General features: G+C 48.5%; 1 protein-coding gene across 2 annotated transcripts in view; it reads left to right on the top strand.

Moving 5' to 3' along the window:
• Nucleotides 1-27,330, top strand: part of ARID3A (AT-rich interaction domain 3A) — an 86,949-nt gene that overhangs the window by 10,301 nt on the left and 49,318 nt on the right. Inside the window, exon 3 of one of the 2 annotated variants that reach the window (XM_029613446.1) lies at nt 855-1,158. In XM_029613446.1, coding sequence (XP_029469306.1) covers nt 855-1,158 — 304 coding nt within the window. The remainder of the gene's footprint in view (nt 1-854; nt 1,159-27,330) is intronic. The other variant, XM_029613447.1, reaches the window with a different exon arrangement.

Raw genomic sequence — 27,330 nt, 5'->3', positions numbered from 1 at the left:
TTCCTATTCCACGTTTCACGGCACTATAACATTCCACTGTGTGCACAGTACCCCCCGAGATGTAATTTCCCCACCTTGGTCATTTTTCGATGACAGAAATATCTTACTTTCTCAGCTAAATGCTTAATGTTAGCTTCTTGAATGAACCAGACTGAGAAGAAGAGCAGGTCTTGATAATACACCCAGATGTGGCTTGCTTGGAGAACAGCCGGGCTGATCTCTGCCTTGCTGAATTACACTCTGACCCCCCTTCCCTTTAAAGCAGCGGAAAATCAGAATTTTACGGGGCAGTTCCTGTCCCTGAATAAGTGCTTGTAATGTGCACAAAAAGTCATTTGCCTAAAGGGAGGCTGAACGTGAAGTAAAAACATTCCACGAAACAGATGGTTGATCCGCTCTCTTAAAAATTTTAGGTTTGCATGTGTTGCTGTTGGAAGGATACTCTGCTTGTGCAGTCAGCCGTGGCTTGTGCTGACAGAGGGAGAGTTACAGCTTGCTGCTCTCCGGTTCTAGGCCCTGGTTAATGATGGAAGATATGTGGCTTAGGTGTAAAACAATAAATTCTCGCCCTCCCCCCCAGAAAGAAGGAAACATCTCATAGAAGTTTGTGCATTGTTTTGGTCTAGGGTACAGTTGCAGAATTGGATATTTTGGACGGAGTGTACAGTTTACGAAAATGGCCAATTGCATTTATTGGAGTAGAAATTTTCGGTTTGGGTAACGCTGGTTTCCACTGCCAGCTTGGCACGAAGCATGGAAGCTGTGTTGTTGTGTTCTGCTTTTCTTCTCTGGGGAGCTGCCGTCCCTCAGTTGAGCATTCTGTTAATATCTTGGCTTTTTGTTTTATTTTTAAGCAGGAAGCACAAGTGGGATGAAGAGGACTTTGAAGAGGACCTAGGGGAGGAGGAGGAGGAGGAGGAGGAAGATGAGAATTATGATGACCTGGGGGAGGAAGGACTTAATGCGACAGAAGCCATCAGGCCGGGTAAGGGGCAGTTGCTTCCCGGCAAGCAGCAGACCCCACAGCCGTTCCGGGGTGACCTGCAGCGGCTCCCAGGAGGGCAGGAGCGCCAGACGCCCGGTGCAGCCCATCCGGGGCACTCGCAGCTGCAGGCACAAGACCATGGAGACTGGACCTATGAGGAGCAGTTTAAGCAGGTGTGTGTGTGTGTGTGCGCGCGCTGATGGGGTGGACTGCACTAAGCACTGCAGTCTTGTGAGAGCGGCCAAGCTCCCAGGGTGGAGTGGGAAATTCTGATGTGCTGGTATTAAAAACCTGCCTTCTGACAGCATGAGACTGCAGGGGACACACACACAGCTTTGGCAATGGGAGCCGGAAGAGGCGATGCTGCTCCCATCCCCCTTCCTCCATGGCTTACGGCTTTGGCTAATAGAAGGAAATGTGTTTAAAGCCCCGTTCCCCAGGGGCAGGAAAGCCGCTGGTTTGATGCCTGCGTTTTAAGTACCATGAGAGTTAAAATGGTGGAAGGGAGGAAGTGTTGGAGGGGGGTGGGGGAAGGGAGTTAGCCCAGGCAGCAGAAGTAGCTGGAGAATATGGGAGGGAAGAGGAGATTGTGGATGGGCGAGTGCAGAGAGTTGTGTTTTTTTTTTTCAACTGGATGCGCGTGTGCCAGGGAACCTCAGGCCAGGGTGCACAGAGAATATTTCTGGGTATCTGAGACGCGAGCAGCTGGAAGCAACCACAGACAATTGCTACAGCAGGAAGATCAGTGTCTCTAAACTGAACAGATGTACTAGAGATGATCTGTATAACACAGCAGTGGGTGTAGGATTACTGTGTCTTTACTGATATAAGTTGCCTTGAGCAGTATTTATTGGAAGAGGGGGGTATAAGTTAATACATCAAATTTATTTTTACACTCTCTTTTTTTAAAGGACATGATACAGAAATAGTTGTTGAAGCAGTCCAGATATGTGCTAGACACCCCTTGCTAAAGTAACTAGGCATTATTAATATGAAAGAAAAGTGCATCTTGCCAGTTTCAATTTTAATTAAAAAAAACCCCAAAACCTTTCTTTTATTGAAGCATCAAAAGGTATTTGTAATACGCAAGCATATTTTGCAAACATAGAAACATCTGGAATCATTTATGGTCTTGGTGTATTTACATTTCTGATTTTCTTTTGTAAGGAGCCATGTGTGTGTTCATGGAGCTGGGAAGTGGAAAAGATTTATATATTTTCTTCTAGAGAAGCCAATGGATCCTTCTTCTCCCTTTGCCGATACTAACAAAAGAAAATATATATATGTGCCCCCTCACCCCCTGAAACAAACCCAAAGGGGCTGGCTACGTTTCTGTCTTGGGAAGTGGAGGAGAGAGAGAGAGGTGTGGGTTCTGTCCGAAGTGAGCAGCAGGCAGGAATCTCCTTGCAGTGACCAAACCTTGTCTGATGTGTACATTGCATGTGCAAGGCAGAACCCTCTCTTACATCCCTTCTCGCAGGAATTGCAACATAGGCATTCAGCTACTTAACATCTTTCGTTTGGTTGGAGAGAGAATAGGTAGGGGAGGGTCTTTGATTGGAAGGGAATTTGCCTCTTGTGTAATATGGGTGTGTGTGCGTAGGCTTGCTTGGTTGAATGGTTTATAAGCTGCCCTCCATTATGAAAAAGGATAGCTCTGACTTTCCAAGGTCTTGCCCAGATTCTTTATCTTTTTTTGTTATTGCTGTTGGGTTGTTTTGTTTTTTTTTAGAAGAGGGTTTTACTAAACTGGATCAGCATATTGTGAGCCTTCCAAAGCTGCCCTGGGGGCTGTGCAACCAGCCGACTTTGTTCTGAATGAAACAGATTTGCTTCCCAAATGGTTCCCCTGTAGAACTGTTCCTGAGCGCGAGCAGGGTCTTGCAGTGTGAATACGCACCAGCTAAGCACTTTTAAACCAGTTTAGGAGCTGTATAGTGAGCAGAACCTAAATGTGTGCTTAGGGCTGCAATTCCCCCCCCCCCCCCCTTTCTCACTTCTGTCGGGGGAGGGGGAGCAGACTGTTATCTGCTGATGTTTATCCATGTAACTAACTGCACTCTGGCCCTCTCTTTAAACACAGTTGTAAGTTCTAGTTTTTGGCAGATTTCATTTTTTTTTTTTTTTTTTAAAAACCTCTTATGTGGAACTGGAAGCTCATAAGTATGCTCTTTCTCCTTCATGGCCACCTGGAGGTCAGGGACTGGTGCTGGGCTGACAACGCAAAGGAGGGGCTTCCAGAGGAGCAAGGCAGGCTAACTGTTGGATTGAGATTTGGGATACTTTTTTTTCCTGATTGGCCAGTAAAGGTCAGACTGAGAGGCCTTGGAGAGGCATGAAAGGTGATTGGAGGGGGGAGCTGTGTACATGGGAGCAGTGCTGGGCTGGGGGGGTGGGTATCTGCCCATCGTAGCCTTGGTTGTTATGTTGCATTGCAGCCTTTGAGGCTGTAAATGGACTGTGCCCTGAAAAACGTCCCCGCTTACAGTTGCTGTGGGGCCATGAGTTGCACGTTGCATTTCTGGATGTGTATTTTTAATTTTGTTTGCTGTTAAACTCTGCCAGTGACTAGCACTGAGCAGACCAATGTTGGCCCAGTTTGGCTAGGAGGGCCAATCTCCATGATTTATCTAATTCTTGTTAGTTCAGTTCTCTCTTAACTGGATCAAAAGTATGATTTTTTTTTTTTCCCTCTCCATGAAAGTTGTTAGTAGCGTGGTTGCTGTGTTAGTTCATAAAGTATCATCTTTATGAACTATTTCTGTTTAACATTTTTGCTTTCATGTTTAATAAATAATTGGTGACTTGGTGGAAAGATGCCTCCGGGACTGTGGGGGGGGGGGGGGGATGGTGGTAGGTGAGGAGAAGGCAGTCCCTGCCGGGGATGCATGGCCACAGGTTTATGGACACTTCATTTTTGGGTCATTTCTTGCAAATGATGACTTCTGGACTGTACAGGGATGGAGGACTTGTGTCTCTGAGCAGGGCCCTCTTACTGTTTGACTTGTAGGAAGTTGAGCTAAGAGATGGGGGGGGGGGGGAGGGGGTAAGCCATGTGTGAGAATCTGTGTTCTGGATTGCAGCCAGAGCTTTTCTGGCTGGATTCAGTGGCTGCGAGCTCCCTTGGCTCTGCTCCAGTAAATAGTGGTGTGAGTGCTGGAGTCAGCTGGGTAGGTACAGTCGCTGGAGGCAGCTCTGTGGGTGGATTTGGCGAGCTTTCAGCACAAAAGCAGCAAGAATGTAAACACTGGTTCTGAGCAGGATGTGGAAGTGCACGGCACACATTTGCCCATGGCTGGGCGCTTGCTCAACCAGTCGTGCAAACTTCTAGTAGCCACAGCCGTCCTGGAGAGAACTGGAATCTTTGCAGGTTGTAATGTTGGAGCACCCCCTCCCCCCCCCCCCCCCCCACCCCAAAAAAAAAAAAGATTTTTATAACATATGAGTGTTCAAGGTGACACAGGAACCTGTGTCACCTATCTAAAGCAGAAACCATGTGATCCTGAAAGCCTATGCAACGACAAATGTTTTATGCTGCTCCTGTGAATGGTACTGCAGCCTCCCAACAATTTCACTGCTCAGCCAGTGATTATATAGATATAGACGGCTCCTCCAGTCCCAGATTCAGCTGGCAGCATCCCAGCTGAACCTGCTGTCTGACTCTCAAGAGACTTTTGAGTGAATGGCAAGCTGTGGGTGAGGTGGGCCTTGGCTCTGGTTTCTGGCCTCTTTAAGGTGCTTAAGCCTCCAGCTTGCACTCCCCTGGCCCTGTGAAAACTGTGTAGGTAGATCCGGGCTGATGTTTGGCGGCCTTTCGGTTCTCTGCGGCTGCTTCTCTCAGTTGCACAGTGTCTCTTGCCACATCTAAAGGGTTTTGGTTTCCGAAACGGTGTAACTGAGAGGTCCGGCATAGAATTGCTCTGCATTGTGTGCTGGGGACACGGAGGAACACGAGTCCATGGCAGTTGAAAGCCTGGGGCTTTTTAATTATGTAGCGGGTGGCGTCTGCTGCTTCCTTGTGTTAAGGTGAAAAGAGCATGCCAGTGCTCACAAAGATGTACACAGCCAAGCTTTCAGAAATGCCTCTTCTCCCCTGTGTCGCTCTCTAGATCCAAAGAAAAGATCTTTTATGTGCTGCTTGAGTTGTAAACGTTTTTATTTGCCCTCATCTCCCAAGCCGCAGGCATTGTTTCAGCCTGACTTGGAACTTGCTCTTTTACTGCCAGGCTTGATCTCAGTTGCTGAAATAGTGGATTTGCCTTGCATGTGTGCACTCCTTAGATTTAGAACATAGCGCTCTCGCTCTCCTGTCCCCCCTGAGACCTTCTCTGGCTAACCAAGGTTCCCCAAAATGTTTGTACCTGCGTTGCCAGTGCAGCCCAGGGGTTCCACGAAAGTCTGGCACTTCCTCCATGTGTCAGCCCTTCAGCCTGGGTCACCTCACCTTCTCCTGTGGGTGGGGTAGGAGACAGCTGCTCAGTTGGTGCTGATACTGGTAGGGGGAGGTGGGAATACTTCTGGTTTACAGAGATTTGAGGTTGCTGTGAGGTTTGGGTTTTTTTTTTTTTTTTTTTGGTAGCATGGAGCCAGTTTGTTTCCAAGGCCAACATTTTCGGAAGCCATTTGTGGCTGCTGGATCAGCTCCAGGCACTGCTGGCTGGCGGTGAGAAGGCAAAACTGATTTGACCTTGTTCTGAAGAGGTTGGGGGCAGGCAGGCAGGCCAGGTGTGTGGCAGCACAGAGCATCTCAGACTGGGGGATGGAGGGGAAGTCACCAGGTGGGCTATTAATAAAACTGAAATCTGGGTTTGATTTCTCGTTTATTGCTGGCTGTTGCATTCCAGGAACAGAGTTTGGATGGCTGCCTGCTTGTTTCATGGCATGGCTCCCTGATCCTGGGAGCAAGCCATGGTGAATCATCTGGGCTTGGCTTTCTGTTGATCTAACTTCTAAGAATCTTGTTTACATACGGTCTGTGGTATGGTGCCAGGCTACCTCTCCTGCTCCTGGCACTTGGCTAGTAAGCGTCAGGAGCTGGCACATGGGATTCATATAGCCTGATGCCTCTCGTGCCTGGTGAGGTCTGGTTGTTAAAGCAGTGTAATTGTGCTTCCTTATTGCTTGACAAATTGCAGGTGCCTGTAAGTAGTTGGATAACTTTGGGCCGAGGTTGTGTTTAGCTTTTGTTTGCTGGTTTTCATTTTAGGCAAACCGAGGTTGCAAAAGCCAGTGTACACTAGTAACTGATTAAAAAAAAACAAAACTGACTGGGCAATATGATGTTTTCAAGCCTGTTGGGCTGATTCCACGTTACACTGGGTGGGGGTGGGGAGATGCGGTGCCTTGCTGGCAGAACATTGCGGTAGCCTCTTTGTAAGAGAAGGGGGGTGAAACGTTTTAAAGTGTCCGCATGGCGCTGAGCCTCTGCTTGTTTTTCGGTGGGGATGGATCCAGGAGACTGTCTCCTAGAAAAAAAAACCAACCCTGACCTGCTGCTTCCCAGCGGTGGAAGGCGATGGAGCGCCTCGATGCACAAATATTTGAGATGGAGCGTGTTTTATCTGATCAGCGGAGCGCACGTGACGCTGCCTCATTCAGTCACTTGATGATGGGGGGCGCATGTGCGGCCAGAGAAATTAAAATCCGGCTGCTAGCGGGTTGTTCGTCAGTGATTCTGTGCCAAGTTTTATCATCTGGGCAGAGTGGCTGGGGAGGGGAGATGAAAGATGGTGGACCCCAAAAAAGGGGGTGAGGCAATCGCCCCCCATAACAAAAAAAACCCAAAACTTTTACTAGCCAATAAAATGACACTTTTTTTTTTTTTTTTTTGGTAAAGTGGTATGTGAATGAATGCGCTTCAGTTTAGGAGCTCATTTTATCAGGAGGAGTATATATTGCACCCTTGGGCCCTGTGATAAAGAGGAAGTGGTTACTTAGGGAGTTTCATTGCAGCACTGGCTTGGTAGCAGCTTGCGTGCCAGTGAGCTGCCCTCTGTATCTACAGGTTAACCACAAGGAATGTGACGTCTGATTCTTTTCCTCCAATCTTTATTTCTGAATTCTATTAATATCAGATTCACCAATAATTTCACATTCTTTTAGATGTTACTCTTTTGTTATTGCAAGCCCCCCCTTCCTATTTGTGACCATATTGCACACATCTCTGCCAGTGCACCCCCTGCTATTTCAGTACCGAGACCCTCGCACACAGCGCTGCCAGTGCACCTCACTCCTGTCCTGCAGCATCCCCTGCCATTCCAGTACTGAGACCCCACACACACACACACTGCTCTACCAGTGCACCTCACTCCTGCCCTGCAGCACTGCCTGCCATTCCAGTACTGAGACCCCACACACACACACACACTGCTCTACCAGTGCACCTCACTCCTGCCCTGCAGCACTGGCTGCCATTCCAGTACTGAAACCCCCCCCACACACACACTGCTCTACCAGTGCACCTCACTCCTGCCCTGCAGCACTGCCTGCCATTCCAGTACTGAGACCCCACACACACACACACACACACACACACACACACTGCTCTACCAGTGCACCTCACTCCTGCCCTGCAGCACTGCCTGCCATTCCAGTACTGAAACCCCCCCCCACACACACACTGCTCTACCAGTGCACCTCACTCCTGCCCTGCAGCACTCCCTGCCATTCCAGTACTGAGACCCCCCCCCCCCACACACACACTGCTCTACCAGTGCACCTCACTCCTGCCCTGCAGCACTGCCTGCCATTCCAGTACTGAGACCCCACACACACACACACACACACACACACACACACACACTGCTCTACCAGTGCACCTCACTCCTGCCCTGCAGCACTGCCTGCCATTCCAGTACTGAAACCCCCCCCCACACACACACTGCTCTACCAGTGCACCTCACTCCTGCCCTGCAGCACTCCCTGCCATTCCAGTACTGAGACCCCCCCCCCCACACACACACTGCTCTACCAGTGCACCTCACTCCTGCCCAGCAGCACTGCCTGCCATTCCAGTACTGAGATCCTAGCGCACAGCGCTGCCAGTGCATCTCCCTCCTGCCCTGCAGCACTGCCTGCCATTTCAGTACTGAGACCCCCCCCCACACACACACACACACTGCTCTACCAGTGCACCTCACTCCTGCCCTGCAGCACTCCCTGCCATTCCAGTACTGAGACCCCCCCCCCACACACACACACACACACACTGCTCTACCAGTGCACCTCACTCCTGTGCTGCAGCACTGCCTGCCATTCCAGTACTGAGACACCCCCCCCCCCAAACACACTGCTCTACCAGTGCACCTCACTCCTGCCCTGCAGCACTGCCTGCCATTCCAGTACTGAGACACCCCCCCCCCCCCAAAACACACTGCTCTACCAGTGCACCTCACTCCTGCCCTGCAGCACTGCCTGCCATTCCAGTACTGAGATCCTAGCGCACAGCGCTGCCAGTGCATCTCCCTCCTGCCCTGCAGCACTGCCTGCCATTTCAGTACTGAGACCCCCCCCCACACTCACACACACTGCTCTACCAGTGCACCTCACTCCTGCCCTGCAGCACTCCCTGCCATTCCAGTACTGAGACCCCCCCCCCCACACACACACACTGCTCTACCAGTGCACCTCACTCCTGCCCTGCAGCACTGCCTGCCATTTCAATACTGAGACTCGTGCACACAGCTCTACCAGTGCACCTGCAGCACTCCTTTCTCTTATAGCATTGACAACTTGTTGCAAAGAGCAGTACAGGGAAGCAGTGTGAACACTTGATACTGAGTGCGCAAAGTGTGGTGGTATGTAACTTGGCAGACATGCATGTAGGAGAATGGATCAGGCTCTAACACGCTGGCTGTGTTGTCACTCTGCCAGCACACACTTGTGTAATGAAGCACCCTTTAGTGAGACTTGCCCAGTTGCCCCCAGTCCTGAGATCGCAGTGATTGCTTTAACTGGCTCTGTGTGCTGCTGGTGCAGTCCCTACTTTTTTAGACACCCCCCCCCCCCCCCCCCCCCCCTTCCCACCACAAAAAAAAATCCGGTTTGACAGGATCAGTGACACTGGCTGGCTAGTAAGGATAAGGCTTGTTGCCATGTGAGGAATGGTGTTAATCGCAGCCCTCCTGTGCATGACTAAGCCATAACAAGCTGTTAGAGCCCAGCCGTGTGAAGGTGGGGCGGGATCCAGACTGCAGTTTTTTTTTTTTGTTTTTTTTTGTTTTGCATTTCTTTGGTAGAGAATACATTGTTAACCCTCCTTCTTAAGAGACACCCTGCCATTGCAGAGTTTCTAGGCTTTGCTTAATCTGCTGTTGTCTTCCTGGGTGACTTGTGACGGTGAGAAAACAAACTGAATTTATAGTGCACTGTAAAACCACCTATGAATTCTCTCAACCGTTCCTTCTAGACTGGAGTTCCTTACGTGTAGCTTCTTGGGAACTGATTCAGCCCCTGAATACTGCTCCTGAGAATAACCCTGTCCAACAACAAGAGGTTTAACGCTGGCTGAAGGAAAGGTGGCGGAGCAACGCACCTAATATTTGGACTCTCCTGCTGGAGCTTGGCTCTTGCCTTTGCAGGAGCAGGTCCTAGCAGCCTACAAGTGTCCATGGTGGACAAAAGTCTGCTCACATAACATTCAGAGTTGGCTGCATAAATTGACAGTAACAGGAAATGTATGTGCATGGCAGAACCCCACCACTTGTTTAAAATATTTTATATAATACTTTAAACCAAGTTTAAAGTGGTTCACAAAATTATAAACATAAAACCAAATAAAAACTCATAAACATAAAATAACAAAACATATACTTCTAAATTAAAATAACAGAAACACTGGTTGTGCAACAGCCCTTTTCTCAATTAAAGAGTGATATGATGTATCACACAATATTTAAAGACCCAAACTGTCTCCATGCTGCCAAGGGCTGTATTTGATCTGCTGGTACTGGCTTTGTTCATGGTTAAGAGAGGGTGGAGGAGCTGTGGGTACACGTGCCTCCATATGGCAATTTCATACACCCCTTTTTTATTCAAGAAGGGGAAATGTTCCAGCTTTGAGTAACGCATTTGAGCCTCTAAATGCAAGGTGGTAGTGTTCCAGCTTCAATTCTATTTAGTGTGAACATTTTATTTTGATGCAACTTAAAATTCGGGTTTTGATCTCTATAGTAAGGGGGCAAAGCCTTCCCTCCTGCCCACAGCTAAATTGTGCAGTTTTAGAGTGGCACTTGATGGAGGTGCGTTTTCACTAACATGCTGTTGTGTTTTTTTGATAAGGGAACAGGACAGCGAACACTTGGAGGACAATTGAGGGTCTCTGGGGTTAAATGGTAACTAATCCATGCATTGATTGCATCTCTTGATTGTCACTGTGGTGAGACGCAAGCCCTCTGCAAAGAGCCTTTGCATGACGTGGATGCCTCTGCGCCCCGGCCTATTGCCCATTGCATAGAAAGCTGACGGGCACATGGTTAGCAGTGCCAAGAATGCTCACTTTGTACCTTGCACCATCCACTTATAAACTGTTTTGGTTTTCTCTCCTGCATGGTATGTGAAAGGGTTCTCCCCTTCTGATAATGGGACAGGTTGTGTGTGTGTGTGTGTGTGTGTGTGTGTGTGTGTGTGTGTGTGTGTGAATAAATGAGGGGAACTGCATAAGGGGGATGGAGTGTGTGTGAGTGCACTGTGAGCAGATGAGGGGTGGGTGTGTGCAGCGTGAGCGGATGAGGGGGAGCGGTCTGGGATATGTGGGCAGAGGGGGAGGGGGGCAGTGTAGGCCTAACTGAAGGGCCACAATGCCTTTGAAAGCACTAAAGGAGCCCCCCTTAGGGCTTTTGAGCACAAGTGCTAGTGAGCTGCATAGCTGTGTCACTAGGTCAGCTGTTCCTGCTACTGAGGTGGAAAACCTCTCCATCTGCACTCCAGGGCTTCCTGACATGTTTTTCTGAAAAGGGTTGTTTGTTTTTTTTTGGTTTGTTTTTTTTGCATTCTCTCTCATGTAATAAATCACAATGTCCCAATGTACAGCAGGCATTCGATTTGCTATCCAGTTTCCCTCATAAGCTGTTTTGGAGGTTGGTTTCTTAACTTTATTTTTTTTTAATTATTATTTGTTTTTTATTGCAAAATAGTTACAAAAAATGTTCATTATTACAACACATAACCATTCTGCCATAGCAATGGCACCATTATATCAAGAATGTAACATATAAAACAGAACAGTAAGGATATACTTGCAACTAGCAAAATACAGGCCAGTTTTATCCCCCTCCCCCAAGTCCTACTGCTCCTGCATTTCAACTGGCATGGGAAGTGGTCCATTGTGGATAAATTTGCCATCTTCTGTGGAAAGGTTGCAAGTTGTCTCGTCTTAAGGCGGTAAGATAGTTCATGTAATAAATCCATTTCAGTCTCTCTGTGACCCCTGAAAAAGAAGGGGCCCCAGGCTCTTTTTTTGGTTTCCTAACGTTATGCCTCCTTAATTGTGTGCAGTAGACATGGAAGTGATTTTGTCAGGCTCTGAGGTGCCTCCCAAACTAGTGCAGTTTCCTTATCCGCAATGAATATACATGAGAATCGCTCGCATCTGTTTGATCTGAGAACCCAGCTAATTTGCATCTTTGTTTAAAACCTGAAAACCAGACCTATTTGTGGCTCTGGAGGGCCCTGCGGTCCTTCACACCAGTGTACCCAAGTGCCTTACGAGTTGAGGATGCCGCAGCCGGCCAGCTCTTAAAAATTTTTTTTTTTTTTTTTTTAAATCTGCAAAGATCACTCTGGCTTGCGTCCATGTTTGGGAGCCATGAAGATTTAAAGGTACCCCGTGGTCAGTATTTCAAGTCGTGCGTGCCCAGCGTGTGGGGAAACGCGACAGTATCGTTCTGATTTCCTTGGACAGCTGTACAGTGGTGCCAGCAGGGTAACGTTGAGTCTGCTGTTTAAAACTGAAAGGTTGGACTTTTCATGACACGGAGAAGGTCTTTGGCTGGACTTGGTATTCCTTACAGTCTCCGTCTGATGGGGGCTACTTGTGGAAGGCAAGATCGATGCTGCCGTTTTCTCCAGCCCAATCCACGGTTCCTTTTTTTGTTTTTTTTTGTTTTCCTATTGCGTAGGAAAACGCCCGAGGATGCGGCAGGTGAAGAGTTCCCGGTGAAGCTTTGCGCAGAGCTCTGGGGGAGGGCACTACAGAAAAGCGGCCTGGGCTTGGTGGTGCTTGGTGTGCCAGGCTCTTTCGTTTAACCCGTTCCTTGCAGTAGCTTGCCCATGTTGGCTGTCAAGTCTGGCCTTTCCCCCCTCCATCACAGACCAGCAATGCCAGCTGTAGACTCCTCCACCTATAGGCCTCTCCTCTCTCTTTGCAGGCTGTTATTCCTAGGCCTCCTTTTTTATAGTCCTGTTTGTTAATTTATTTAATTGATTACGCACTAGGAAATAAACTGTGTGCAATTTTTATTTTTTTTTAATTTAATTATGCTCTTTGTATCTTTGTAAATTTGTCTTCCCAAAATTCGCCTCTTCAGCTGCAGTAGTCCTCAGCTGGGAGCCATACCTTTTCGCTGTGGAACGGTGGCTGGGCTTCTGCCCCTTCCACCTCCTTCTCTCCTCCAGAGCTTGTGACCGCTGCTTCTGTAGCAGTACCAGGCCTTGCCGGGTCCAAGGAGCAGAGTCTCCGGGCTTGGGGGGGGGGGAGCGAACCTGAACCTCGCATCGCCGCACGCAGCCCTGCAGCTGAACCGCGTCGGGCTGGTCCCCAGAAAGAGATGGTTTTAAAAGGCTTCTGCGGCACTGGGTGCCAGCTGCTGGTTTTCCTGCCTCTCCCAGGCAGCGGTGAAGAAATGTGGCAGTCTCCTGCCACTGGGTGTCCGGGCTTCTCTCCTTACAAGGAGCTTGCATGTCTCTCTCTCTCTCTCGTTATCCCAGCTCTGGCTGTGAAGGAAGGGCATCCCGAAGGTGGTCCTTCCTGTAATTCCCTCTTCCCAGAGACCCCCCTTCCTGTGCTGCCCTTTCTTCGGCTCTGTCCTGGATTATAAATTCTGCCGGGGGAGGGAAGGGGACGGACAGGCTTCCTTTCCTGACATTCCTAAGATACTTTTTTTTTTCACCCGCAGTTCTGGCAATCTGTCTTAGCTTCCCATCTCCTCTCGATTTCTGGTGCCCCAGATTTGGATGCACACGCCAAAGTTTCAAAACCTGGAGGGTGGACGCGTCTTTCAGCCTAGAGGTGAAGCTCTGTGCTCCGGGGTTTCGTCCCCTTTCCTGTCCTGCTGATCTGGTGTGTCTGTATCGCAAAATGCAGAACTGTGTGACGGAGGGAGGGAGACTGCAGCGGCCCCCTTCACGTTAATATCTGTTACGTGGCATCCTTTTAGACTGGGCTTTTGTCCTCTTCCCAGTAATTGCTCACGTGGCAGTAGGAGATATGTGTAAACTCGATGGGGTCGGTACATTTCACGGGGGGAAAGGTCTCTGAATGAGCGCGGTGTACATTTCCAGCATGGACGACGCCAGTCAATGCACTGCTGGTGTTTTTTTGCTTTTAAAATGTTGAGAGCTGCCAGATTTGTTCTGCTCTTGGCCTGTATTGTGTACTAGGGACCAGTTTAAAGCGCTACTGTTGTATATTGGCATGTAGCCGATTGGTGGCCTGGCTTTATTTTCCTATTGACTTCCTCACAATCAACATTTGTGGGGTGGCTTGGCAACTGGGAGATTCTTAGTTTCAGAACTATATCATTGAGGTATTTTGGAGGCGAGACATACATACACTGAAAAAGACCTGAGATTTTTCCTTTAACCCCCTGCAGATGTTTTTTGTTTGCTCCTTTCAGTAAGGCCCTGCAATCCCTATACCCTTTTGACCAAGGGTCACTGGAAGGATTTTGCTGATGAATTCTAAGCCTAGGCCAGGATGTCTCCAATGTGTCCTGCTAGCCAGGGTCCCGTCTTGCACTGTAGGTCTATATACAGGACTCGGGCGCTTCTGGATAAGCTTAGCATGGCTTTACCGGGGTGCAGATTTCACAGGTGGGAGGAGTAGCTTAGAGCAGTGGGCGGCGAACCAGGGATCAAATCCTGCTGTCGCTTCTTGTGAGCTTGGGCAATTCACCTCGTCCTCCATTGCCTCAGGTACAAACTTAGGGGCCGATGCAATATAAAGCGCGGAAAGGGGGCGCTGAAAAGTCAGCGCCCGCTTTCCTAACGTGCGCATGGTGCCCGCAAGGGGGAGGGGTGCCATGCAATACTCAGATTAGGGGGTCGCGCTAGGGTCGCTTGCGCGACCTTAGTGCCTCCTTGCAAACGCGACCCCCGCCGCGGCTGCCCGATATGAAGACCGACCGCGGGTAAACTCGGCGTCCGGTTTTCATAACCGGCCGTCTGCCAGTAATGAACGCGGACTGGTGTCGGTCTTCATAACTCGGCGGTCTGCTGAGTTTTGTTTTTTTTGTTTGTTTTTAATTTTTTACTTAAAGTACAGAGTATTTTTTTCTGCTTTTCTTTCCGTACTTTTTACCTGAGATGTACATTTATTTTTTTTTGCATGCGGAGTGAATGAGTAATAGGCTCATTCCCATGCATTTGCATGTGATGAGCGCTATTACATTCACCCCGCGTCGGAATGCGGTTTATACATCGGCCCCTTAGATTGTGAGCCCTCTGGTGACGGGGAAACACTTAGGGTACCTTTGTACTTTGAAGGTGAAGAGTCTTGAAAAGTGGCTTGTAATTTATTTTTTTTTTAGAAAGTGACTTTACAGCTTTATGTATTGGGTGTATTTTTGCATTTGTATGACAGCCCAGATGATTACCATGTAAATATCGGATGTTTGCTTTTTGCTGGAAGTGGGGAAGGAACTGGTGGGGAGGCGGAGGATGTGGGGCTGAGCCCTGCTCCTTAAAGAAAAGCCCAGTTTAACACTTGCTTCCCTATAATCCCAGTCTTCCCTATTCCTGAAAAAAAACAACCTTTCTTGCTCAACAGGTGTTACTGCCCTTAACAGAAAGGGTGGGGGTACCTTAATGAAGTGGCAGCTGCTACTACCCAAAAAAAAAACAAAACCCTGCTGGGCAGTCTGGATGGACCATTTTGGTCTTCATCTGCCGGCATTTACTATGTAACCACCTGGGGATTTTCCCCTATTTCCATACTTCCCGCCTGGCTCAGCCAGCAATCGTCCTTGACTTGGACGGGGGGTGAAGGGTCACAACCGCGCCCTCTGGCATCCGGCTAAAATGGGGCCCCTCTTTCTGGCAACCGATTCTCTTGCCGTGGACCGGTAACGTTGTCCTTGTATCGCTTCCCGGGCCTTTGAACGCATTCTTAGCCCTGGCTGGCCCGGGGATTGAGCCCAGGCCTTGTGTGTGTGACAGTCTGCAGCACTCCCCCCCCCCGTTGCAGACATTCAGAGAAACAGAAACCACAAGAGGCCTCTCTCTTGCCCAACCCGTGCAGCGAGGGAGCCCCTGCACGCCGGTGCCTCCGGTAGCGCCCGTGCTGTGAAGCAAGCAGGGCAGACAACACCAGCCGCTTAACTAGGGGCCTCGTGGCGACCTTCTGCAAGATCCACCGAGTCTGGGCCCCCAGCACCCCTTTCCTGCTTTGCAGTCTGCGGTTCTTCCTTTTTTTAAACAGCAGGGTGCTTGGCTGTAGCCGTCTTAATCAGCAGAGTGTGGAGCTGCTGCCAGCTCTCTTATCGCAGAGCTGAAGGGGCAGGGTTTGTCCGCACCTGATATGCAAGCAGCCAGCCTCCCTGCGCCAGTGCCGAGGGGAGGGAGGGGGTTATTTGTGACCATGAGGTGCTCGGGGGGGGGGGGGGGGGGGGGGGGGGGGGGGGAATTAAGTTTAATGTGCTTCAATCATGGATGGACTTTGCTGCCAAGATGAAAGCTCAGCGACGCCTTTGTGTCACCGAGGGCCTTGCTGCACTTGCAGTAACCTAACCAGTTAATGTGTCTCTAGCAGAGCGTGGAGCTAAGCTTGCAGTTTGTTTGCAGGAGGTTAGGCGTGTGCGGTGTCTCTGCACAGTACATTACATGAAATCCAGGCTCCGATTTACAGCTGCTTGATCACAATTGCTTTCAAATCTGGGAGAGCGTAGGCCTGAATCGGAGACAGGGCCAGGCACAAGGGTTGAAAAGGAGGATTTTTTGGTGGTGTACTTCTTTGACCCTGTATGTCCTCCTTTCCCCCTTAATTTTCCAGCTCGTTCAGGACTGGGACCCTAGCACAGTGAGCCTCCATTCTCAAGCATCGGGGAGTGTTTTGGGGGTGTTTTTTTTTTCTCTCTCCCCATTTTAGTAGACCCTGCCGCTGGTCCTAGTTCGGTCATTGCATCGCCGATCCTGAGACTGGGAGCTGGGAATTTGATCCCTGCAGCATCAAGGTCTCGGAGACCTTGACACATGGGGCCTGCCGGCCTACGCCGGCTCCCGCTTCCAAACTCGCGGGCGGCCTTACACCTGAGAAGCTGCCTCCTTTTCCAGCGGTGACCCCCACCTTTTGACCTGTGCCCTCCTTGTGTTTAGCTGAAGTCATCACCTCTGTGTTTAATAATTCATGGCTGTGTCCGGTACAGGGAAGGAGGAATGCAAGGCATTCATTATTTATTTATCATTACATTCTACAAAAATGCATCCATCCTGGAGAGAGAGAATCCTCCCATTATGGTGGTGATGGTAATGGCCAGTGAATAGTTGTCTCTAAAGAGCCTTTAACTCTTGCCATGAAATGTTGCATGGAGTAGGGTAATGCAATGAGCTTACCCCTCCTCCCCACCAGCCTTTAGACTGGACCGAGTTCTCTCTCGCCTGTAGACATGACTGTCCCCCCAAATTCTTGTCTTCTGATCTCATTACAGTTTTCCTGTTGCATGCTTGTGTTTCTCTCAGGTTCACTTTTCCATCAAACCTAGAAAACATGAGAACCTTGGCCTGCAGGAGCCTCTGGGGGCAGCAGCAGCGGTGCTAGCCGCTGTTGGGGTACTGGGGCGGGTCAGGGTCTGTCTGGAAGTGAATTGTCGGGGGAGGGGGGCTGGGAGGGCACCAGGGGTCCTTGGAAGGAGGTGGTGGACACTGTTGACTCTGGTGCTGGGATTGAGAATGCCCGACCCGGTAGGCGCAGTAGCCGTCAGTGCCAGCAGCTGTGGGGAAGGGTGGATGTCAGGGGGTGGGTAGTAGAGCGTAGGATGCCATTGCTGGCTCTCAGGATCCCCCTGTGATCGTCGTCTGCAGAGTCCGTCACAGAAGTATTGAGTTAATCCAAGTAAGAGATCTCAACTGGAACTTTTTTTTGCTGACCCTTATTTCTATGTCTTTGAAGTTTGTTTTTTTTTTTCTAAAGTAGGCAGCATGTCAGAGGTACATGTAAGTGACTCTTGCACTTTGGCCTTGTCTCTGCCCAGGATCGTTGCCCATACTTAGCTTCAATAGCACTTTCCTGCGGGGATCCCTGTCGGATCTGACGGAGCTGGCCTGGATCTTACCATTGCACCAGGTCCTGTCCATGGAAGAACTGTGGGGCTGCAAATGTAGCAGTCCACTTCCTTCTCTGGGGGTAATGGCAATTAATATGACAATCGTGGTGTTTGTTTTCTTTATGTAGTGCCCAGACTGCCTGCCTCTTGCTTGTTAACGCAAACTTTTCAGCAGGGCTTCATTCGCACCTGAGGCCTCCATCCGTGGTGGGGTTTTTTTTTTTTGTTTTTTTTTCTGTTTTTGTTGTTTAAATGTAACCCACAGTTCGGTTTTGGTTACTTAAGATGCTTTGCAGGGTATCAGGAGGAGGAAAAGGCAAACGTGGAGGAAGTTACATCGGCAGGCAGAACAAGTTTCTTTCCTGAGCCTTCCCCGGCAGCTCTCTAAGCGTTCTGCACAGGGAGGCTTCCCGTTCTCGGCCGCACTGTCTCCTGGAGAAAGAGCCGCGTGGTTAAAAGTGCCGCCTTCACCGGGAAGAGCAGCTTCTCGCCATTTGTCTGTCTGTTTTGGGTTTTTTTTTGCCCCTTTTCCCAGTCTGAGGCTGCAGCTCTCTTTTTTTATTCTGCCCAGGGTCTCTTTATTCCCCCCTGGGTCTCTCTGCTCTCCCTTTCTCTCCGCAGCACTACCTTTCGAGTTTTTACATTCTCACGTCCCATAAGGCAGGAAGTGCGTGCTTGCAAATGGGGCGGGGGAAAGCCCGAAACTCACATTCAAAGCCGTGTGTTAAGTTGAATCTTTGTAAATGGGGGAGAGGAAAAAGTTTGCTTGGCCACATAGGTGGAAGATATCCACCATTCCTGAGGGGTTTCTTCAGGTCGGGACCCGAGAGCGGGCGACTGTGTGGCGTGCGCCTACGGTCGTGCAGCCCGTCGCAGCTGCCGGGGTCAAGGCGGAGAGCCTCCACGGGGTCTAGGGGGGGGACCTGTGGAGAGAAGAGGGGGGCTCTTGCTAGCAGCAGCGGCCACGTATGGTGAAAGTGTCACGTGTCGTCTGACGGGAACTTGCTTGTGCACGAGCGTGTGGTGGTATCGGTGAGATAATTAACACCATGTCTGCCGAAAGGCAGTAACGGCACAATTCGCTCAGCGTGGCCCGAGGCTGCGAGTACTGTCCCCGGAACACTGGTAATCGGGCTTCCGGCAGAACTTGAGCCCGGATGGAGGCACCGGGTTTCGAGCGTAGGCAGGGCGCTGTAAAAGGGTTTTTATTTTGGCACGCTCCCTGTTTCCCCCCCCCCCTTCCTAAAGTGTTGGCGAATGTTTTCGGTTTCACGTGCCGCGCCGCTGTATGCTCTGACGAACGTGGTTTTGGAATTCGTCTCCTCGGCTGTGCTGCACGCAGCTTGACCCCAGCTCAGAAGCTGTTTTTTTTATATTAAACAATCTGCCCACAAACCAACACGTCTTCCTCATCAAAGAGAAGCGGAACCTAGCTGGGCTGATGGGCTCTTCTCCAAGCCAGTCGCTCCTTCACTTCGTCGTGTTTGGGTAGAAGGTGCTGAATAGCTTGTGGTCCTGCGGGTACACCGGGAAGAAGCTTCCCCATTTGACCTGTGGACACTGGCTTGGCCCCTTCTCCCCTGTCTCCTGCTTTGCAGAGTGCCCGGTGGAGGTCACAAATTCTAGGACCTTCTCATTTTTAAAGATAAGGCCAGTGAATCTGGAACAGATGTGGTTTTTTTTCAAGGCGAATCCAGCCTAAAGGGGAAGATGTAGTAAAGTAATGCACCAGATTTTATTCATGGAAGTATCCCAATGTTGTGACTCCTTTGTGAGAAACGTCGAGCCCTTGAAGGGGCTGTTTGGGGACGGCAGGGGGTGCTCTCTGGAATGGACGTTGGCAGATGCTGACGTGGGATGACGTCGTTCCAGTGAGTCGCCATGACACAGATGTTTAACCGTTTATTCTAATGGGACGCCCAGGTGGGGAGATTGGGAAAGTGGCCATGAAGACTGCAGAGTTTCCTTTTGAAAATACAAGCTACAGGTATACAAGGGCCCACGGACCTGGCACCTGCTCTCCCGCAGGCATAAAGCCCTTGTGGGGAAACTCCCCAGTACATGCCTTCCTTTCTGGCATGATGTACTTTTGGCCGTGTTGATGAGCGGGGTGGCCTAGTCGCACTAACCCATTATTAATGTGGCTAGATGCCACTGAAAACTTGTCCTCCTAACCTGTGGCAGTTTCAGGAAATTGGCGCTCTCTTAAAGATAGGCCTCAGGCCCTCCCCATGTGTTGTGTGTTGCCCCCCCTCGCTTCCCATGGCAAGCTACAAAGCTGTTGCCCAGACTTCCAGTCCCTTAGGTCCCCTGCAAGGCCTGCCTGACAGACCCAGCTATGTGAGCAGCTGTGCTTCCTCCAGGACTTGTAGTTTTGTTACTGTACTTAAAGCCTTCCAGGCAGACCCAGCTGCTAGTTTAATCCAGAGGATGGCAATAGATGGATCTCGGATTACCCGGCAGGTTGCCAGGAGCAAATGGCTCATTTACAGGCCGATGCAATAAGGTGCGCTCAGCCTAGCTCACGGGTTTATGCACGTTTGGGACGCCGCTAGACTAGCACCTGTTGCCGTGAGAAGATTAGCACGTCCAAAACGCGCACCCAAGCCAATGCATAGCAAATTGCACTCATCACGTGTGAAGTCCATGTAGGTGAGGCTATTAGCTATTGCCTCCCGATGCAGGAAATCACCGTTGTGCACTTTAACGCGACAAATTTAACTCTCACCCTAGAGCTAGCGTTTGAAACAATCCGCAAGTCTAGGGCTTAGGAGATATTTTAAAAAAATACTGTCCCGGTGGTTCCTACCTTTTATACTTTAAAACACCTACTGCTTGTGGTATTTAAGAATGAAGGTATAATGTAACGACTTGATGAAGGAAAAAAAAAAAATTCTGCACGCATAATATACGCGCACGATAGACACGCTCCAGGCTGACTTCATCCCTTGCTATTGTGCATGTATATTGGGCATCCAGAAATCGAACTGAAGTGGGGTAAAACGGATGCTTGTATTGAGCGCCTGTTGCAATTGTGGGAGCTCAGCCACGTCTTCTGGGCATCCGATTACACTCGAGCGCTAGGGACACATACTCTTTTTTCCCCTAGAGCATCCTTTTTACCGCAGCAGCTCATTGCAATATAGCATCTGGTGCCCAGGAGACGTGGCTCTGCACGCGTTAGGAGAACGGGCACTCAACACGAGCACCCGTTTTTAACGCGCGTCTTATCGCATCGGCCCCTAAGAGGTTCATAGATTTGGGATCTGTAAGTTGAAAAGCCGATCATTGGGAGCGGGGGAAAGAGCTCTGCTTCTGAGAGTCCTGGGTTCTGGTCTTCCTGTCACTGCAGCAACCAGGCGCACATCTACATTCCCCTTGATTGTAACCCAAGCCATCCTGATGGGTTTGAAAACAGCTTATTGTGCTTCTGTGTGACCACAGTGTTGATGCTGCTGCTCTGATAGGTGGATATGATGGTGCTGTATGGATATTAAGCACAGGGGTGGGTCAGTAAGTAGGGTTGTTTCCAGCAATGCATGGTCCCTGCAAGCAGTGCTCAGTACCCACTTAACTTGACCCTCTGGTAGGTTAGAAATGCAAACAACTACGTCTGTCTACTGAAGCAGTGTTGTGGGCTGTGCATGGGGTATAACCCTCTCTCTGTGTCATTCTAGAATGAGGGGTGGTGAACAACTAAAGGGTTTATGGGCCTGACCTCTGCTACTGAGGCCTCACATGCTGCAGTTTGAATGAGCGTTAGAACCATGACTCTTTCTCATCTACTGGCGCCCGCTTTTGTACGGCTCAGGTTAGTTAAGCCCAAATGTCTGTGCTTCAGAACCCTGGCAGCTGCTGGCGGCACTGCGAGCATTCCTGGAGTAAGCGGGTGAGAGAAGCCGTGGCGTTCTGGTGTCTGCGTCTCTCTGTCCTCCCGGCTTTCGCTGACCGAAGAGTGCCTTGTTCCCGTTGCGGAGGCGACGGGGCGATCCTTGGCATGCCGTCCATGTGCCCTGCAAAAAAGGCTGCGTCGGTGCATTGTGCCGGCAGCTACTGTAGTCCTCTTCTCTGCGTGCAGCACCTTGCCTAGCACGGGCAAGGCATGTCGGCAGTGACTGGCGTGTTGCAGCCGGGGAATGCTCACAGAGCTGGAAGAGTTAAGTCCGGTAGGCTCCTTGAGTAGGTTTTTTTTTTTATCCAGCGTATGCAAGTAATCTAACTTGGCATAAGAGACTGCTATTATATAACCTTACGTCTTATGACTTCTGTTTGGGCTGCCGTTCCTGCTAGGCAGCAAGACACACAGCTTTCCTTTAGAAGTTCCTGGGGTTTGTGGGCGGGATCGCCGGGTGACTGTGTACAGTCTGTGCCCTGGGTGTACAGCTGACAGGCTGCGTGCTGGGATTTACACATGTTCTGCAGGAGCCCCGAGGCTCTCGCTGCCTGGCACTTGTTCAAAAACCTCTCATTCAGAAGAGAGCTTGGCTTCCCGGAGCTGAGCGATTTGGATCCATTTCATTTGTCCTAGGGAAGGAAAATTCAAGAAACAGTCTGCAGGTGATGCCTGAAGCATGTTTTATTGGCCTAACTGCAGTGATCTGTAGTATTAAAATTATTTTACTCAAAGTGACATTGGAAATTGTGCATCTGTGAGTGAAGGCTGTTGCTGCTGCACCGTGGATCTGACTCTTTTTTTTTTTTTTTCTTCTTCTTCGTGGAGAAGCAGGACTGAATTCAGCCACATGAGTGGGTGACATCCCCCGGTTGGCGCCAATGCAGAATGGACTCCCTGAACTCAAAAAGACCTAGCAGTCATTCTGAGCATGTGCGGGTGGTTGTTTTTCTTCTGCTGTGACAAAAAGTCTGCTTCTTTTCGATTAATTTTTTTTCAATACTTATTCCTTGTTTTATTGTCTCAATTTAGTTTGCAAGTAACCAAAAAATATTAGGACATTTTTTTTTCCTGTAAGCCTTATTGGTTTATTCTTTTCATAATGTCGGGGGTGGGGGGGGGGGAAAAAACCCTTCAAGCTCTGCCCTAAAAGCAATCATAAAGTGCCGAGCTTGGATTTCCATGAGCTTTGCCTCTGCTGCCTGGGCACCTGGCATGGCATGAGCAACGATGCAGCATGTGGAAGAATGTCCCCTCGAGCCCTTGGGGGAGGAAAGGGGCCGGTCCCTGCGAAACCGAAGCCAAGATTCCCCCAGCTTCAGGATTGGGGCATAAGAGGGAGAAAAAAGCTTCTCTGTCAACGCCGAGAAGCAAACGCTCCCACAAGAGGCACCTCTCCGGGACTCCTTTGGCGCACGTAAAGTCGTCCCCCTCCTCCATCAGTGCCGATGTTGCCGAGCTGTTGACATCGAGCGCCTCAGCACTGAAGATTCCGGCGCTGATGCCTTTTTGGCGTCGAGTCCCGATATGGCACAAAAGGACGCTAATTCTCGACCAGCGGTTCTCAACTCGATCCATCGCTGGCCCAAGCTGCTCTCCCTGCCCCCAGCCATACGCGACCGCTTCCTTTTTGCCCGGGCTTGAAATGCCGATAGCCCGGGTGGAACGCGGCAGAGGAGCTGGAAGAAGGACCCGGTCAGCGGCGTTAGCAGCAGCACACGGCCTCTTCTTCCCGTCCCCACGGCCCGGAAGAGGAAGTGGTGTGCAGTGGCCATGCGTGCGGGGAGAAGAGACCGTACTGAGGTACAAGTGTGTGCAGTATCGGCCCGAAGGAGAAGGGCAGCGCGGCCCGGAGCAAAGAGAGGAGCAACGTCGGCCTCCAGGGCCAACGGGACTCCTTTCTCAAGACCGCAGTGGCTGGAAGAGGAGGCGGCGGCTGCTACTGCCACCGGTTGTTTTTCGGTGGGGGTGGGGGGTGGGGGTAGTGAGAAAGACAGCATGTGTGTAATTGGGAGAGGAGAGTTGCAAGCAAGCCCCTCCTCCTGCTAATTTACAGCAATCTTAAGGCACCTGGAAAGCCCATATTCCCAGGTATGGAGATCAGAACTTTTTTTTTTTTTTTTATCCTTTATTTTTAATTATTGAGTCTTTGTGTCTGCTGTTTTTGAAATATTTTATTAGTGTCTGGAAATTTTTAATATGTTTTTTTTAATTTTTGGATATTTCATTAATCGGCTTTTCTGAAATCTATTCTGTTTATTACTATGGTTTTCCTGTTATTTTATATTTCTTGGTTTGCTTTATGACAACTGGTGATGTTTTTCTATTTTTTTCATTAACATAGAAACATACAAATAATGGCAGAAAAGAGCCAGTGGTCCATCCAGTCTGCCCAGTAAGCTTCCCGTGCAAGTTACTCCCTTGTATCAGTCCGTGCTGCTTGACATGCTGTGCTTATGGACTTGGCCCTAGAGCAGTTCTGTGGTTTTTGTGTAAAAAAAAAAAAAAAGTCATGGCTCGTTCATGTTGTCTCTGAATCCAAATTCCTCTTTCTCTCCACCCCCCCTCCCCCCCCTTCGAAGCAGAGAAAGATGTTGCATCAAGGCTTCTTGGTTAAAAGTAGTAATCCCATGCCTTCTGTTAAGGGCAGTAACTGCTGCTCTGTGCAGGCTACCTCCTTTCTTATCAGTTTCCCAGGCCGTAAAAGTTGGGGCCTTGGTCGGCTGCCATTTAAAAAAAAAAAAAAAAAAAAAAATCTATTTATTTATACAGTCGCAGGTACAATCCATAATATCACAAGATTGAGAAAAACAATCCTAATACAAGAAGAATCAATATAAAAAAGGAAATCGGTATTGCACCTATAACCCATTTTGACCATAAACATTGAGTAATGCACGCGTCGCGTAACACTAACACAAGACACCCATTCACATTCTCAGTCAACCTAGACAAACCCATAAGACAGATCAAATTAAAAACACTAGACACACAAAAGCATAAATATAGAGGAACTTCAATTAACATTCCATTGTTTCGAGAAACCTAAAGATTGAAATCGCTCTTGCAGAGAACTCTGCAGTGATTCAGAAAACAATGCCCAGGTTTTCACATAATCAGCCTGCACTCTGGATGCATCTTGAAAGATTAGATGTTATTTTTATGCAACAAAATCTGCCATAATACTCTGCCAGAGAGTAAAAGACGTTGGTAGCCAGTGCTTTAAAATAGAAAGATAAGCTAACGATAATGCTACATAAATCTCATTTAGCCTTTAGAAAGAGGTGGAACAAATTTTGAAGAAAACCACCCCCCCCCCCCCCCCCCACAAAAAATAAACGTCCATCAAATGAGGGACGTCAATGCGTTCTCTGCAAGGGCAGAAAATAAGAGTATCCCAAAAGGGAAGTATACAATGACATAAAAGAAATGTATGTGAAAGAGAGCCCTTCTCCATTTTACAATTACAAAGATCAGATCTATAAGCTTTCACATCATCAATAAAACTAGGAGGCAAAATCTTAAAAATAAAAAAACATTTCTTGATATTTAGCATCAAGGGACAATTTAGTACCACATTCAAAACATTGCCTAATATGTTACACAGAGACTACAGTCCTCCCATAATTTGGACCAATATTGAGGCAAATCCAATAAGGAGTCTTCAACAAGCGAATCTTATACCAAAAGGATAGTCTAGTTTTCTTTCCTCCCATAGCTTGAAGGTGAGCAGCTAAAGAATCACAAAGGAATAAATCGGACTTGTCAACTAATAGTCCCCGAATATAACGTTGAGCTTGAAGATAGGCCAAAATGTATGATTTAGGTAATTCGTATTGATCCTGTAGCTATTGAAAAGAAAATAAGGACTGTGCCTCTGGGCAATAAAGAAATTTAAATATCTAAAATGCCCTTTGCAAACCATTCTTTGAATATATTCCACCCGAGACCCCAGGTGTAAAAAAAAAAAAAAAAAAAAAAAAAAAAAAGGATTCCCTTGCAGTGGAAGAAAGGCAGAAATCCGAGCATCGGATCCCCGCTATTTGTTTAAATCTTGCCACGCCAACAAAACCGGGCGAAACAAAAAACAGTTCAACAAGATAGCTGGTATCTTAACATTTGCAATATGAAGCACCCCAAAAAGAGAGAGTGGGTAGACTTCTGATGAGACCAGATTAGGAGTACAAAAAGTATAGGAGGAAGTATACCATTCCCCCCCCCCCCCCCCCCCCCCCAAAATGTAGTTGACCAGCCATGTTATAGAAAAGAAAATCAGGAATATTAAGACCTCCAAAACTGGGGCTGCATTAATTTGAATAAGTTAATAGGAGCTCCCTTCCCTCCGCAAAGAAACTGTACCAACATTGATTTGAGAAGTGCTAAATCCTTGATACGCAGCCAGCAAGAAACCATTTGCAGCTTATAAAAAAGTTTCAGAAATAGCACCATCTTAAACAAAGCACTGTGTCCCAGAAGGTCTGCATCATATCTCCCCTGCACCTCCTCTCCTCCAGGGTGTACATATTCAGATCCTTCAGCCTCTCCTTGTAGGTCTTCCTATGTAGACCCCTCACCATTTTGGTTGCCCTTCTCTGGACAGACTCCATCCTGTCTCTGTCCCTTTTGAGATAAGGGCTCCAGAACTGAACACAGTACTCCAAATGAGGCCTCACCAAGGACCTGTACAAGGGGATTATCATCTCCTTTTTCTCTCTGGTTATTCCTCTTTCTATGCAGCCCAGCATTCTTCTGGCTTTAGCTATTGCCTTGTCACATAGTTTCTGGCAATCTGAAGATGGCGATGCAATCACCCCAAGATCCCTCTCTTGATCTCTGCACATCAGCCTTTCGCGCCCAAGGCTGGTGCTAGTATTTTTTTGCTGCCCTGTGCAAAAAATTGTGCTGCCCGATTAATTCAGTGCCTGTCCTGGGCCTATCAAAGCCCAGCTCCGTCCTGCAATTTATTTTTTAAAAAACTGACACGCACGCCCCGTCCAGAACCAATGGATAAGGAAGTGTATTAGATACCCTAGGCAAACCTTACAGCCTTGCACACACGCCACCCACACATACTCCAACACTCTTTACAGATACACACAATTAAATTATGCATTTATTACAAATTTTACATGAAAAACATTCAAGTACAGTCTTCTGAGGCAAAAATATCACAACATATATAATATATTTACATGCACTCCTGTGGTGCCAACCAGAAAATTCTGCAAAAAAGACACTTGGAGCTCCTATGGAATTAGACTTTTTGTAATGCGTATTGGATGTGAACTTGGCCCTCAGAAAGCCATGAACAAACAGAATGACTATTGCAATATAGTAAACTTCCCATACCAAAACAACCCTAACAACCTTACCTATGAAAAGGCAACGCTGCACATATTACACCAGGCCCGAGAACACCAATAAAAGCTCTTATTAGGAAACCAAAAGCTGCTATAGATCCCTACACAGAAATTACATGCCAGCAATTACCTCACCTCTGTCACATATGCAGAACACAGAGGGACCCTGACCAAATACAGAGTAAAGAGATCAGAAAGTATAAACAGAAATGTGCTGAGAAGAAAACGAACCCACAACAAGCCATCCTCTACACGCAGAGCAACAATGGAAAAACAGAGACAGTATCATTCTTCATAAAACATTAAATAATAAAATCAAGAAATATAAAACATCATTCATAATAGTAAAATCATATTCATAAAAAGAATTTCACAGTTAGGGAAATTTTCAATATTCAATTCATTAACATCCAAAATATATTTTAAAAATCTGATGATTAAAAAAAGTTCTGTTTCCCCCCCCCCCCCCCCCAAAAAAAAAAAGAATTCAAAAGAGCAGAATCAAGTTACACCCAATAATTACAACTAATAAGGATTTAAAAATCCTGCTCTGGGATCTGATTTCCAGTCCCCCTGAGATTGTGGTGGATTGCAGGAGGTAGGGCCACACAAATTTTA

The sequence above is a fragment of the Rhinatrema bivittatum genome, chromosome 8, assembly GCF_901001135.1.
Source record: "Rhinatrema bivittatum chromosome 8, aRhiBiv1.1, whole genome shotgun sequence".
Taxonomy (NCBI): domain Eukaryota; kingdom Metazoa; phylum Chordata; class Amphibia; order Gymnophiona; family Rhinatrematidae; genus Rhinatrema; species Rhinatrema bivittatum.
This window is presented reverse-complemented; position numbering and strand designations above follow the sequence as displayed.